Source organism: Perognathus longimembris, chromosome 1 (genome assembly GCF_023159225.1).
Source record: "Perognathus longimembris pacificus isolate PPM17 chromosome 1, ASM2315922v1, whole genome shotgun sequence".
NCBI lineage: Eukaryota > Metazoa > Chordata > Mammalia > Rodentia > Heteromyidae > Perognathus > Perognathus longimembris.
The window spans coordinates 83,816,148-83,832,182 of NC_063161.1; the positions used below are offsets into that span (position 1 = coordinate 83,816,148).

The following is a 16,035-nucleotide window of genomic DNA, read 5'->3' on the forward strand; positions in this document are numbered from 1 at the left end:
AGAAAAAAGAAAGTAAAATTCTTTATTGTTTTTATTTTGGTTTGAGAACCCTTAGGTTTGGTTCCCAGCACTGAACTGGGATATACACACATATCACACACACACATATAGGCATAAGATATAACTTAGTAATAAGAGTTCAAGGAGCAGAATGCTTGCCTAACAAACACGAGCCCTCAAATCACAGTACTACAAAATAAAATAATAAAATTCTCTGCATTTAGAAATTGACTAAGTCATTTCCCCCCATTTCCTCCAAAAATATTTGAAGTTGAGAGAATATTTTTTTCTTGCCAGATTGTTTATACTTCAACAAAATAATAGAGTTAGACTCTAGGAAGAAAATACTAGAGCTGGAAAATATTAGACTTCTTTCTTCCAAAAAGGGAGAGATCCATGAGAAAATGAGATATTTCAGATGTCCCCTTTGGCTTAATTTAGGCACCTTTCATATTGAATGTGAAATTTTTCCCTTAATTTAAAACAATGGAACAACAAAGAAGACTTGAAGACAAGCCCTATTCATGAAGTGTCTTCTAGTCAGGCCTGCTTTTTCAGAGCTGCTGTAGTGATCAGCCAAGTGGGAGAGATGACCAGGGTTTCTGGACAAACAGTAGGAACACGAGAGCCTCCAAGACTGTGAACTTAACACCTTTGTATCTCCTTCCTGTCCTTCTTTCAGTGGCTTGGAGGGCTCTTTTCGGGACAGAGGAAAAACTTTAAAAACAGAACAAAACTAACCATTTGCAAATTTGAAAAGGTAACTGTGGAAATCTTTACTCCAGTCACAGTCTATGTCAGATGTCATCAAACAATTAAAGATAAAAAGGATTTAACTCTGAGCTCTAACTCTCCAAAAGAGTAAGTAGATCAGTTTGTAAAACCAAAAACATTTTGTAAATGCTATTTTTAAAAGATAAAAAGAATGGATAAAAATGGGATTCTTTCACATCACTCACAATAGTAAGAGAAATTTAAAGTGCAGATGAAAAGTTATTAAATGAAATTAATAAGACATGAAATTTGAATCCTACAAAAATGTATCTTCTTGTTCAATCTTAATGTAATATGGAGATCAGATCTGGCCAGCGCCATCATTGGCTGTTGAGGGGTGTCAGATTGACTCCATCTCAGATTAGTTAAAGAGAGCAGAAGCCTACTCCATCTTCACTAAGATCTCCCCCGCCCTATCCAGGGAAGTTCCCCTTCTCTGTGATAAGATTGTGTAAACTGCTTGACCACCTTAGCAGTGGAAAGCTCAAGGTTAAACCTGTGCCCTCCCATGAGTAGGTGAATCCGCCTGCATCATGTGAGCCCCACCAAATCCATGCGCCAAGTCTAACTAACATGATAGGGTGGTTCAAACAGTTACTATGAGGCAGATTGTAACTACATTGGCCACCTGTGTGTGACCTGGCATGCTCTGTAAGTGTTGTAACCTCATTGGCCACCTGTGTGTGGCAGGCTTTACCATGTGGTATTTGCCTTTATAGCCCAACTCCAAGGGTGGCCTGGGGCGCGGGGTCCCAGCTCTCAAGTCTGGGCTGTGGCCCTGGCCGGTCAGTATACTTTTTGCTTCCCCAATAAATCCATCTTTTTGCTTGAGACTGTCTCTGAGTGGTGGACTCTTGGAGGGATGGGGGATCCCCCCACCCTCGGACCCATTACATTGTGGTCCTCTCCCTTGGGTAGACCCCATTACACTTAAAGAATGTTAAGCCGGGCACTGGTGGCTCACACCTATAATTCTAGCTACTCAGGAAGCTGAGATTTGAGAATCTCGGTTCAAAGCCAGCCAGAACAGGAAAGTCCATGAGGCTCTTATCTACAATTAACCACCAGAAAAGTGGAAGTGGCACTATGGCTCATGTGGTAGAGTGACAGCCTTGAACTAAAGAGCTCAGGGACAGGGCCCAGGCCCAGAGTTTAAACCCCACCACCACCACCAACATCAACAAAATGTTGATAACTCTCTAAAGTAAAACTGAAATTAATATTAACAATGGTTTAACATTTAAATGCAAGCACCTGAAAATAATACAAGTGGGACTGAGCATGGATCTCAGTGGTAAAGTATTTGCCTATCATTGTATAAGCCCCTAGGTTTGATATCTAGCAAAATCAATCCCCCTCCAAAAAAAGAAAGAAGACATAAGCATATATGCAGAGATAGCATATGTCTCATTCACTGAACATCTGGCTTGGGACAGAGTGACATGTAATGAAGACATAGTGTATCAGTCACTATGCTGGGGCATTAAGCTGACTTATCAGCATCTCATGCAAATTCTCTATACACCCTCACTACATAATTGCCCATTCTAAAATAAGGAGGTTGAGGAGGTTTAGTCAAATATTTGTGGCTATACACCAGAGCTAGAGTTCAAACCCATGCCTGCCCAATATAAAGTCTATCCTCTTTATGTAACTTGTTCCTTACATTTCTCATCCCTATAACTGTAGCTTACTTAACAACATCTTTTCATAAAATAAGAAAATGGAAGCAAAACCATGAATTTGCTAATTGGTTTTCACTGTTGATCCCTGACAAATTATTCAAAAAAAATCCCTGTGTGTTCATTATAACCACCTATAAACACATTTATCAATATAAGAATGATAACTGAATATTTAAACCTTATGCTATCTTGATCCCTCTTGACTACATCAGCTTGATAAGAGGAATGTGACATATGTGTAATTTTGTGTGTGTGTATGTGTGTGTGCTTGCTTTGGGCCTGAACTCAGGACCTAGGTGCTGTCTTTGAACTGTTTTGCTCAAGGCTAGCACTCTTACCACTTGAGCCACAACTCCACTTTCAGCTTTTTGCTTGAGATAAGGGTCTCATGAACTTTCCTGCCCAGACTTTCTTTGAACCACAGTCATCATATCTCAGCCTCCTAATTGTGATTTCTTTTTTTTTTTGGCCAGTCCTGGGCCTTGAACTCAGGGCCTGAGCACTGTCCCTGGCTTCTTTTTACTCAAGGCTAGCACTCTGCCACTTGAGCCACAGCGCCACTTCTGGCCGTTTTCTGTATATGTGGTGCTGGGGAATCGAACCCAGGGCCTCATGTATACAAGGCAAGCACTCTTGCCACTAGGCCATATCCCCAGCCCCAAATTTACTTGTTTGTTTTTTTGTTTTTGCCAGTCCTGGGCCTTGGACTCAGGGCCTGAGCATTGTCCCTGGCTTCTTTTTGCTCAAGGCTAGCACTCTGCCACTTGAGTCACAGCGCCACTTCTGGCCATTTTTTTCTATATATGTGGTGCTGGGGAATCAAACCCAGGTCTTCATGTATACAAGGCAAGCACCCTTGCCACTAGGCCATATTCCCAGCCCCCCTAATTGTGATTTTTAAAGTAAATAAACAAAAGAAACACCCTCTAGCCTCTTCTCACCTTTGTGAAGAAAAATATTTAATTAAGCTATCAATCATGTCTGAAAATATATTGAAAAAGATGGCTTTTGCTCCTTGATGAAATGTAGACATGACTTTTATACAACAATTTCCTCCAAATATGTGTTCTCATTTATCTTTTATTAAAAAGGACACATAAACGCCCCAAATCTATAAACCTAAGCAGGAAAAATAAAACTGCTGAAACTTTACAAATACACTGTGACAGCATGTCATACTATAGTATTTAGTATAATAGTTTACCTTAAGTCTATATATACTAACTATATTTTAAATCTCCAAGTAAGAAGAAGGCTCATGTTTGGACTTTACCTTTCTGGAGTCTCGTCTTGATGGGGTATAAATATAATGCCCCAAATGAGCATCAAATGGTACAGTATATGGTCTCTTTTCAAGAATTCTAGGATCAGGCCCATCTCCACAATTTTCCTTAGTTGAACAAGTCACTGACACGTTAAGTTTTGTTAATTCTTCACTCAGTTGATCCATAAGAAGTTGCTGTTCTATTATTTTTTCACTCTTTGTAGAAGAAAAATTTAAAAAATTGAAAAACAAAGAACCTAGTGCAAGTACTAGTTATAATTTAAATATCACAATTATCTTAACAATATAGTCAAACCTCATTCCAAAGACTAGCTTTCTGATGTTCACATCTACTTGTTGGTTTTTTTGGTTGTTGGTTTTGGGTTTTTTTTTTGCCAGTCCTGGGGCTTGAACTCGGGCACTGTCCCTGAGCTGCTTTTGCTCAAGGCTAGCACTCTACTTCTTGAGCCACAGCACCACTTCTGGCTTTTTCTGTTTATATGGTACTGAGGAATTGAACCCAGGACTTCATGCATGCTAGGCTAGCACTCTACCACTAAACCACATCCCCAGCCACCATCTAGTTGTTTCAAAAGGCAAAAACTTTTTTTTTCTCTTCTTGTTTTGTATGTGTGATGGTTCTGGGGCTTGAACTCAGGGCCTTATTTGCAACAAATACCCAGGGCCTTGCACATACTAGACAAGTGCTCTAAAATTGAACTACATCCCTAGTTTGGTAAAGACATTTTCAATATTAAGCAAAAACAGTCAAAGATGTCAAAACACTCAAGAACCGACCCATCCAATGTGACTGCTTGTTTTGTCATGATGATTAGAGCAATGTACTTACTTAATTATCACTATACCAAATCCTATTATATTGAAATCCAAGAAGTAACAGATAGCAGAGGTTGTAGCAAAGGAGACAGAAACTGGTAAGAAGTGCAGGAACTAAAAGCCTTTATTCAGTCAAAAAGGAAGCCCAAAACAGGAGACAGGCGATAGTCAACTAATAGTCCTAGGAGGAAGGGAACTTGAAAGTCAATAGCAAAACAAACTGTGTGTGTGTGTGTGTGTGTGTGTGTGTGTGTGTGTGTGTGTGTGTGTACTGTATCTTGCAAACAAAGTTTATATATCCAGTGCAGAAAGTTCTAACATCAATCTTTGCTTTACAGACACAAAAGCTACTCAGAAGGCTTAGATCTGAAGATCACATTCCAAGCCAATCTAGTAGGAAAGTCCATGAAACTTTTTTTTTTGGCCAGTCCTGGGGCTTGGACTCAGGGCCTGAGCACTGTCCCTGGCTTCTTTTTGCTCAAGGCTAGCACTCTGCCACTTGAGCCACAGGGCCACTTCTGGCCGTTTTCTGTATATGTGGTGCTGGGGAATCGAACCCAGGGCTTCATGTATAGGAGGCAAGCACTCTAGCCACTAGGCCATATCCCCAGCCCCTCCATGAAACTTTTATCTCCAATTAACCAGCAAGAACTCTGAAGTGGAGGTGTGGCTCAAGTGGTAGAGTACTAGACTTGAGTGAAAAAGCTAAAGGACAGCACTCAGGCCCTGAATTCAAGCCCCAATACCAGAACAACAACAACAACTACAACAAAAGTATGTAAGCAAACATTGTGCTAGTGGCTCATGCCTGTATATCCTACCTACTCAAGAGGCTGAGATGTGAGGATTGAGTTTCGAAGCCATCCTGGGCAGAAAAGTCTCCGTGAGATTTGTATCTCCAATTAACCACACAAAAACCAGAAGTGGTGCTGTAGCTTAAGTGGTAGAGTGCTAACTTTGAGTGCAAAGAGGCTCAGGAACACACCTATGCCCTGAGTTCAAACCCCACAACCAGAAAAAAACAACACAAAAAACATGTGACCCATGAATGGTGGTTCATGTCTAATCTCAGCTACTTGGAAGGACAGGTAGGAAGGAGGCCAGCCTAGACAGAAGCATAAGAATCTAGCTGAAAAACAAACTAAACACAAAAAGATTGGGTGTGTGGCCCAAGTGGTAGAGCTTAAGGCCCTAAATTCAAACTCTAATACAATAGTAATAACAACAATTAAAAAAAACTCCTAGAGATAAGGATGCTTTCTGGATCTCAAACATCCTTGTATGAAATCTACATTGCAGAGATCTTAGAACTTTGACAAGATCACTATATGGGGCACCCACAGCCAATTGCCTTAGCTCTTGTATGTAAGCTTTGAACCAAACCATGCAAATTCCTTATAGTGCTGAGTCTAAATTAAATGCTTGTTATAAAAAATAGTAATACATAGAGTTGTCTGTAGAATGCAGGAGGGCAGATATTACTTTAAATGGATATATTAAAAAAGAAGACCTGAGCATGGTTCCTATCACCTGTAATCTAAGCTATTTGGGAGACAAAGGTATGACTGTAGCCAAGGCCAACCACAAGCAAAAACATGAGACCTTATCTAAAAAGTAACTGAAGAATAAAGAGGGGCTGAGGCATGAGTCAAAATAGAGTACCTACCTAGCAAGCTCAAGGCTAAGTTCAAACCCCAGCACCAACAAAATAAAGAAGGGATGCTAAAAACTAATAACAAAAAAAAAGTACCCACCTAAAGAAGTTATAAAGATAGCAAATGATTACACTCTACCCCACAAAAAATATAAAATAATCAAATAATGGGAAGAAATTAATGAAATAATGAACACATGTTGTAATGACACATAGAATAGTGAAGGCACTAATAAAACATGTGCATGTGTCTGTGTGTGTGTGCATGATGCTGGAGATCAAACCTCTTGTGTACCAAGCAATCACTATAAATACCATGAGCTACATCCACATGGCAGATACTAATAAAATTGATAAACCACTAGTAAAACAACTAAAGAAAAGAAAATGTAAAAATGTACAAATAACTGAAAATGATAAAAGGGCATATAAACCAGGTGATTCTTACATACCTGTAATCCTAGCACTTGGAGGTTACGACAACAGAATTAGGAGTTTAAAACCAGCCTGTGCTATATACAAGTTCATAGCAGAACCTATTTTAAAACCAACTAACCAACAAACAAACATAACCACAGTTTGAAGATATAACTCAGTGGTAGATTCTTGCCTATTATGTACAAGGTACTGGGTTTGATATGCAGCACTGGAAAAAAAAAGAGTCAAGGGTATAAGCAGGATGTGACTGCACATCTAATGGTATTAAAGAGATTATCATAGGGTTGGCAATGTGGCTTAGTGGTAGAGTGCTTGCCTAGCATGCATGAAGCCCTGGGTTTGATTCCACAGCAAATGGCCCTGTGGCTCAAGAAGCCAGGGACAGTGCTCAGGCCTTGAGTCCAAGCCCAGAACTGGCAAAAAACAAAAACAAAAGAACCCACTCACACAAAAAAAGAGAGATTATCATAAATAAACATGCAAATAAATTTGAAAGTTCATGAGCTGAGTGCAGTGGCTGACACCTGTAATCCTCGCTACTCAAAATCTGAGGATTGTGCTTCAAAGCCAGCCCAGGCAGGAAAGTTTGTGAGGCTCTTACCTACAATTAACAACTAAAAAGCTGGAAGTAGAGTTGTGGCTCAAGTGTTATAGCACTGTCCTTGAGCACAAAAGCTCAGGGACAGTGCCCAGGCTCTGAGTTCAAATCCAGAGCTTGCATGCACAAATAAAACACACACACAAATAAGACAAAAACAAACGATCATAAAATGGTGGTAATCAAAGGAGCATGGTACTGGAATACAGACACATAGACCAATGGCATAGAAGGGCTAAAGCCCAAATATAAATCCATAGCTACTTTTTTCTTTTGCCTGTACTAGGGTTTAAACTTTAAGTTCACACAGACTCTCTCTACCACTTAAACCTAGGGTTTAAACCTTAAGCTCATTCAGATTCTTTCTCTACCACTTAAACCATGACCACAGAGTGGCTTTTTTTTTTTTTTTTTTTGCCAGTCCAGGGCCTTGAACCCTGCTTGACCACTGTTCCTGTCTACCTTTTTTTTTTTTTTGCACAAGGCTAACACTCTGCCACTTGAGCCACAGCACCACTTCTGGCCGTTTTCTATATATGTGGTACGAGGAAAGCACTCTTGCCACTAGGCCATACTCCCAGCCCCCAGAATGGCTTTTTGATGGTTAATTATAGAGATAAGAGTCTTTTGGACTTTCTTGCCCTGGCTGGCTTCAAACCTTGTTCTATCAGATCTCAGTTCTCTGAGTAGCTTGGATACAAGTGTGATATATGATGCTGCCTACTAACTTCACAAACAACTGAAGGGATAAGTATGGAGAAAAAAATAACCATTATATATTGTATAAATTAAATTTCTAGGTGTTAGCTTCATTTTATGAAACAAATTAGACTGAAAATAAAAATATTTTCTCAAATTATGTAGGGGTAAAACAAATTATGTAGGGGTAAAACTATCATCTTTCAGACATCAATGTTCTGAACCATTCAATTGAAATATACTTTTGTAAATGTCTATTATTTAACATGCTATCTTGTAATCACATTCAATGTATATATGTGAAAATGGAAGCAGGTAGCTTGAGAGGATGGATGGGATGGAGACAGGAGAGAACAATGGAAGGGGTGACATTTATCAAGGTGCATTGTACTCATAAATATATATGTTGAATTGAAACCCCTTTGTACAACTACTTAAAGATAAATAAAAAATTAAAATACTATTCTGTTTAAGTACTACATCTACAGAACTAGATACATTAAGCAATCCCACCTGTAATCTATTCACTCTCTGTGCTTCTTTCAAAGACACAATATATCCTTTGTTTTCCTGTATCAACTCTTGCACTTGTTTCTTTAGTTTTTTCACCTCCAGTTCCTTCTGATTAAATATAGTGTCAGCAGCAGCCAGAGCACACTGCACAGAAAAGGAAAACATGACATTCACCAGGGGCAATACTCAAGAAAACCTTCATAATATCACAAAACTCTTAGCATCGTAGCTAGAAAACTTATTCTCTTTTCATTTCAACTTTTTTTCCTAGTTTCTTTATAAACAAAACCCAAAACAGTTGAGAAACCTATCATTGCTATATCCTTGCAATTAATTACCCAGAAAGACAAGGCTTTCCTGACTTTCATTTCCTTCATATGAAAACTAGTTTTCAGGATTTGTTTATTTATTTTGCTATTGTTGCCAGTCCTGGGGCGTGGACTCAAGGCCTGAGCACTGTCCCTGGCTTCTTTTTGCTCAAGGCTAGCACTCTACCTCTTGAGCCACAGTACCACTTCCAGCTTTTTTCTATATATGTGGTGCTGAGGAAACGAACCCAGGGCTTCATGTATACGAGGCGAGCACTTTACCTCTAGGCCATATTCCCAGCCCCTAGTTATCAGGATTCTACAGTATATTCAGCAAGATTTTTACAAGTCTGCTAGAAATGTATGAGATTTTCATGTGTGTTTTTAAAGTTCAGGTATTTCCAAACTGTAAAACATAAGAACAAATCAGAGAAACCATGGAGCCTATTGTTTCTTTGGGTCTGGCTTATTTCACTTAATATGATTTTTTTCCCCAAGTCTTTCCATTTCCTTATGAATGGGGCAATGTCATTCTTTCTGATGGAAGCATAGAATTCCATTATGTATATATACCACTTTTTCTTGATCCATTCATCTACTGAGAGATATCTGGGATGAGGATCACAATAGCTCAATAAGAATGTACTAATTGAAATGAACTCCAAGATATGGAAACAAGAGTTGTTGGTTTTTTTTAATGTACTGTGTGAAGTTATTTCTTTTTCTTTCTTTTTTTTTTCCATCTTTGGTTTATTCCCTGTTGTCACTATTTATTTTGGTACCCTGTATCTTGTATATACATTTATCTGACTTGGGGAAGGGTGGGGGAATAACAAAATGGTGAGACAAAGGATAAAGGGTGAACCAAAGCAACAGCCATACTCACAAGACACTATGTTGAGAATGAACTTTACAACTTGGGGGGAGGGAAACTAGGGGGGAAGGAAAGTGGGAAAAAACTAGGGAAGGAGGTAATAATGTTCAATAAGAAATGTACTTATTACCTTATGTAACTGTAACCCTTCTGTATATCACCTTTACAATAAAAAGTAAAAGTTTAAAAAACCCATAATAGGGCTGGGGATATAGCCTAGTGGCAAGAGTGCCTGCCTCGGATACACGAGGCCCTAGGTTCTATTCCCCAGCACCACATATACAGAAAACGGCCAGAAGCGGCGCTGTGGCTCAAGTGGCAGAGTGCTAGCCTTGAGCGGGAAGAAGCCAGGGACAGTGCTCAGGCCCTGAGTCCAAGGCCCAGGACTGGCCAAAAAAACAAAAAACCATAATAACACAAATAAGCATTTAAATGAAGTATACTTGAGGATTTTATATGCTTTCACAATGAGATGTATTTTGAAGACAGAAAATACAGTTATCTGATTTTCTTTTTTTTTCAAATTTTTATTATCAAACTGATGTACAGAGAGGTTACAGTTTCATATGTTACTGATTTTATTTCTTGGTTTCTGAAGAATTCTGTTCATTTTTTTTCAGACAACTCAGGATGTGTAAATAATTTTTAAATTAAATAAACATAAAATTATTTGTTAAGGGCCTACTTCATGCCATATATTTAGTAATCTGAAAATCTCCCTAAATAGACATGATTCCTTTCCATGAAGAAACTAAGTTTCAGCGAGATTTGAATCTCTTCCCAAGATGATATAATAGCTAAGATTCAATCCCAGGGAATCCCAAGTTTCTGCTCTTTACAACAAATCTACAAGCCAAGAATGAGTGGTTTGCTGACAAAAATATTTTTCATTTTACAAATACAACTTAATCCAAGACCTAGCACACGTGTGACTCTTCTGGAAGTAGCATGGTAGTGATCAGACCTTGCACTAGGCCCTGGATTTGAGGCCAGCCTTGATTCCACTCACTTGATACTGAGACTTTAAGTGAGTCTTTCCTTTTCTCTGAGTTGTTTTTTTGTTTTTTGTTTTTTTGGGGGCCAGTCCTGGGGCTTGAACTCAGGGCCTGGTCTCTGTCTCTGAACATCTCTGTGCTCAAGGCCAGTGGCTCTACCACTTGAGCCACTTCTGGCTTTTTCTGAATAGTTTATTGGAGATAAGAATCTCATAGACTTTCCTGCCCCAGCTGGCTTTGAACTGAAATCCTCAGACCTCTGCCTCCAGTGTAACTAGGACTATACGTAGACGCCACCAGCACCCGGCTTCTCTGAGATTCTTAAGATCCCAATAGTCTTTATAATATGGTTATATTGCCCCGTGCCAGCACATACACGCACACACATGCACATTCGCCCCCCCCTCCTACCCCTCAAACACACACATCCAGGCATGGTAGTACATGCTTGTCATCCAGCTACTCAGAAAGTGGAGAGGATTCTGAAGCTAGAGGCTAGGTTAGGACAAGTTAGCAGGGCACTATCTCAAAATAAAACAAATAAACAAAAAGGCTAAGGACACCATTCAAGTGATAGAGTATGTTCTTCAAATCTTGAAAAAAAAACTTAAAGAAAAAATTCTAGTTATCTGAAAAAGTTATTAAAATACTCCAAATATAAATCTACATTAAGCTGAATTTTTCTTTCCTAACTTCAATATATGGTAACAAACTGCTGAAAGCATATTGTGAAATCCAATTGCCTTATATTAAGACAAAGGTTAAAGAGACTACAAAAATATAAAACAGGGGCTAGGAATATGGCCTAGTGGCAAGAGTGCTTGCCTCCTACACATGAAGCTCTCGGTTCGATTCCCCAGCACCACATATATGGAAAACAGCCAGAAGGGGCGCTGTGGCAGAGTGCTAGCCTTGAGCAAAAAGAAGCCAGGGACAGTGCTCAGGCCCTGAGTCCAAGGCCCAGGGCTGGCCAAAAAAAAAAAAAAAAAGATACAAATGATAAAAATGGCTACATTCCAATAAAAATTTATTCATAAAAAATATATAAAACATTTCTATTTATTTTTTGAAAAAGTTCGCAAAGTGCTGTAATAGAGAATAATATAAGTGGCTTCTGTCTAATATACACAAGAAGGTATAGAGAAACCATTTCTCACTAGAAAGCAATGCTTTCTTATATTGGGAAACAGATGACACTCTAGTAATTGAGCACCACGTTACTTAAGAAAGATTCTTCTTATGAATGCCACAAAAGGAGAACCAGATGTGTCTTGTTCCACACTATCTCCCTATGACACATAATCTTCGTGCCATAAATGTTTTCTGAATGATAAATGGAGCAATTAACTTTGAACTCAAATTATGTATATACTGTAAGGTTTGTCCCTGGAGGGCTCCATACAGATGCCCCCACCTCATTAAGTCTCCACCCCAGTTACCTGGGTAACCAGGAGATCTGGAGGCAGTTACCTCCCCTTTCCCTGAGGTCACATCCTAATCCACCTGGCCACAGCACCCCCACCCCCCTGCCCTCCGCCCCAGCCCTAGATAAAGCAGGGCTGGCTGAGGGTCGCCCCTTCTCTCCTGGCCATGCATCATCTCGGCCACAGGCCAGCAGTTCAGTAATAAACTTTTCTCTCCTGCCTAAATGCCGCATGGCATTCTCCTTTACCCGCTACCTACTTAAAAAACCTAACATATACAATGTGCATACATATCCATTCCTACATTGCTTACATATTATCAAATGCACTGATTTGAATTTTTATTAAATCTATGCTCAAGGGATGAAGTCTTTTCTTTTTTCTTTTGCCAGTCCTGGGGCTTAGGACTCAGGGCCTGAGCACTGTCCTTGGCTTCTTTGTGCTCAAGGCTACTTCTGGCTTTTTCTGTTTATGTGGTGCTGAGGAATCGAACCCAGGACTTCATGCATGCTAGGCAAGCACTATACCACTAAGCTATATTCCAAGCCCCTCTAAAGAACTACAGACTCAGAGAAAGCACTTCATAAAGTACAACTTAGTTGTTTCTTAAAACATTTCTTTTTGCCCTCTAAGTTGATAGCAAAGTATTACATGTGACTTATTTAATACATATAAATATGGAACTATATTTAACTATGAAAAGGAGAAGATGAACCATCAAGTAAAAAATTATGAAGAGGAAACAACAGAGTAGAAAGAAATAGAGGAAGCCAAAAGGTAAAAGGAATTCTTCTTAGAACCATCATCAATTGCAGTCTTTTAGAACAGATTTGCCCAAATGCATGTAGCTCATAAACAAGTTACTCATGAAAGTAATGTCTAAGTACCTGGTATTTCTTAAGCTCTCTCTTCAGCTGGAGAACTGTAACATGCTGTGGTCCTTCTTCCAGGTCTCCAGTGCCCTGGCTTCCTTGGAATGAAGGGAGGACAGCCTTTCTGACCTCTTGGGTCATGTTAAACCATTCCTGAAGTTGATCTTGCTGTTTCTGGTTTAATCTAACAGCATCTTTTAGGTCCACCAGGAAGTTAAAGGCTTCTTCTATACAATTTTGGTAGCCCTGACATTCCCCTTGTAGCTGAGCTACTTGCTCCTCTAGAGAATGGATCCTATTTTTATCAGGAGTGCTCTCTCGTAGGACTTGGCTAGTTCGGCTGACACTAGCCTGCTGGCTTTGCAAAGCTTCTCTCAGCAACTTAATTTCAAATTCCATTTCATCCATACGGTCTGACTTGGGACTAAAGTTTAAAGTGGGTTTGTTTCTAATGTTGCGAGCTCTGTTGGCATATTTGAGAGAATTTAAAGACTCATCAAAATCCGAGGAGGATGGGCTGACACAGGTGATCATGACAGTCTTGGCACTGCCTCCTAGGGAATCTTTCAGAAGCCGAGTAATTTTAGCATCTCTGTATGGAATATGTGAGCTCTTCCTGCGTGGGTCCCCAAGGGCACTTATTACATTTCCTAAAGCCAGCAATCCACTGTTGATTTGAATGGATTCTTTGAACCGTTCACCAGTATTCCCTGTTTTGGTAACTCGTTCTGATCCAGCCAAATCTACAAAATGGAACTTGGAGATGATATGCCGATGGGAATACCATGATCCATCATCAGAGGCCTCTGCATTTTTCTCAACTTGACAAATGCTGATTGTAAAAATTGCATGTGACCTGCTGGAGTGCTCATTCATGTGCGTGGTACCTGTATGTCTAGCGGCATTCCCCACCTCTAGGAGACTCATCACTTCATCCACACTCTCCACATGGCATTCCTTGACCCCAACAATCACTGGAAATAGCAACAGCAAGTCTTAAAAGCAAGTTTCCATCAAAATCCAGTACAGAGAAAACAGTTACAGACACAACATTTATCATTTGTTAAACAGCCCAATGAAGACAGTCACTCAGAAACAAAATTACAGTATTGCAAACAATAACATCATTCATCTCATTTAAATAATTTAAGGAAATTTCTCTGATGGAACCATTTGCTTGAACTCTAAAAGATAAAATTTATTCTTACAAATCTAGTGGGTCTAGTGGTTTCTTTCTTTCTGTCTTTCTTTTGAGCCAAACCTTACACCTAAGCCTCTAAGATGAATGACCAAAGAAAAACCTCTTGGGCTGGGATGTAGCTCAGTGGCAAAGCGTTTGCCTAGCAAGTGCAATGTCTTGGGTTCGATCCTCAGTACCAAAAAAAAAAAAAAAAGAAAAGACAAAAAAAAAAAAAAAGCAAAACCTCTTGAGCTGGAGGTATAGCTCTGTGGGTGACTGTATATTTAATACACAAAAGGGCATAGGTTCAATCCCAACAAAGAGCTATCCATCGTAAATTAATAGAAGGAAATTAGTTTCTTTGCAGTTTATACCATCCTTAGCTTTAAGGCTTTTTTTTTTATATTGTAGACTCACAATCAATGATAAATCAAAACCTCAATACAAAGTTGTTTATTTGAGATTTTAATCCAAGAAGCAAAACTCAATTCTTGCTCAAATTATAGCATTATGCTTCCTCTTTGAAATCCTGCCACATCATTGTTACTTTGCAAATAAATTATTCTGTTTATATTATTTCTATCATGATACTTTTGTAGTAACCTAGTTCATTGAAAGTTTTAGGCCAGGTATGGTAACTCACAACTGTAATCCCAATTGCTTGGGAGTCACAGATAGGAAAAATCAAGGTTCATACCAACCTAGTAATTGAGTAAATGAATAATACCTTATCTCAAAGAACAAGCTGGGTATGGTGGTACATATCTGTAATGCCAGCTCTGTGCGAGGCCTATATGGTCCAAGGCTGGCCCTAGGTAAGAAGTAGGAGATCCTATCATAAAAGTAAATAAAATGTTATAAAGACTAGAGGTCTGGCTCAAGTAGTACAGTATTTGCCTTAGTAAGCTCCAAGACCCTGAGAATTCAAACTTCATGCTACAAAAAAAAAAAGAAAAGTAAAACCTGTACAACAAGCAGGCGAAAGTAAAACCTCAAGGATTACACTGTAAATTTTTCATAAAGGTTTTAGAAATTTTTATTAGAATATTTGGATTAAGTTAACACTGTGCGTGGTTCTAAAACCCACTCACCTATCACCTTGTAACTTTAATCCTAGCTACTTGGGAGGTGGCAGGTCAGACAATTCAAGTCTGAGGCAAGTCTTGGGCAAAGACATAAGATCATATCCAAAAAATAACAAAAAGGCAAAACAGGGCTGGCACAAAAAAAAAAAAAAGAAAAACAGGGCATGGTGGAACATATCTGTGATTCCAGTTACTTAAGTGATGGAAGTAAGACAACCAAAATCCCTGGCTAACTCAGGCAAACCCTATCTGAAAACAAACTAACAGCAAAAGGACAAGGGGCATGACCCAATTGGTAGAGCATTTGTCTAGTAACCATGAGGCCCTGAGTTCAATTCTTCATATCTTGAAAAGGAAAAAAAAATGTCATTTTAAGAAATGCTTTTACCCCTCTTACTAATACTCTCCAATTTCCAAACAGAAACTAATTAATGAAGCTAACAGATTACTAGCCCAAAATTCAGACTTCTGCCCTGTGACAGTAGCTCATGCCCATAATCTCAGGTACTCAAGAAGCTGAAATATGAGGATCATGGTTCAAAGCCAGAAAAATGTCAGGAAAGTCCTTGAGACTCTTATTTCTAATCAACCACCAAAAACCTGGAAATGGAGCAGTGGCTCAAGTGATAGCACTCGTCTTCAGCACACAAGGTAAGTGAGCGCACAAGGCCCTGAGATCAAGTCCCAGTAGTAGCATACACACATAAAAAAGCCAGACCTCAAGAAGCATAACAAAAAATGGTAAATGTCAATATGGAAAAGCAAAAATCAACCTCTAAGCTCTCTAGCTACTTGAGACAATAGAGACTGGATGACTGCAGTTTGAGGCCAGCTA

At 39.2% G+C, this 16,035-nt stretch overlaps 1 protein-coding gene across 4 annotated transcripts in view; it reads right to left on the bottom strand.

Annotated features, from left to right (window-relative positions):
* The window catches only part of Kif27 (kinesin family member 27), a 90,736-nt gene that overhangs the window by 56,014 nt on the left and 18,687 nt on the right, over positions 1–16,035 (bottom strand). For 3 of the 4 annotated variants that reach the window (XM_048331331.1, XM_048331318.1, XM_048331314.1), the window contains 3 exons: positions 12,951–13,909; positions 8,463–8,606; positions 3,733–3,939 (listed from right to left, as the gene is read on the bottom strand). In XM_048331331.1, the coding sequence (XP_048187288.1) occupies positions 3,733–3,939; positions 8,463–8,606; positions 12,951–13,909 (1,310 nt within the window). The remainder of the gene's footprint in view (positions 1–3,732; positions 3,940–8,462; positions 8,607–12,950; positions 13,910–16,035) is intronic. The other variant, XM_048331323.1, reaches the window with a different exon arrangement.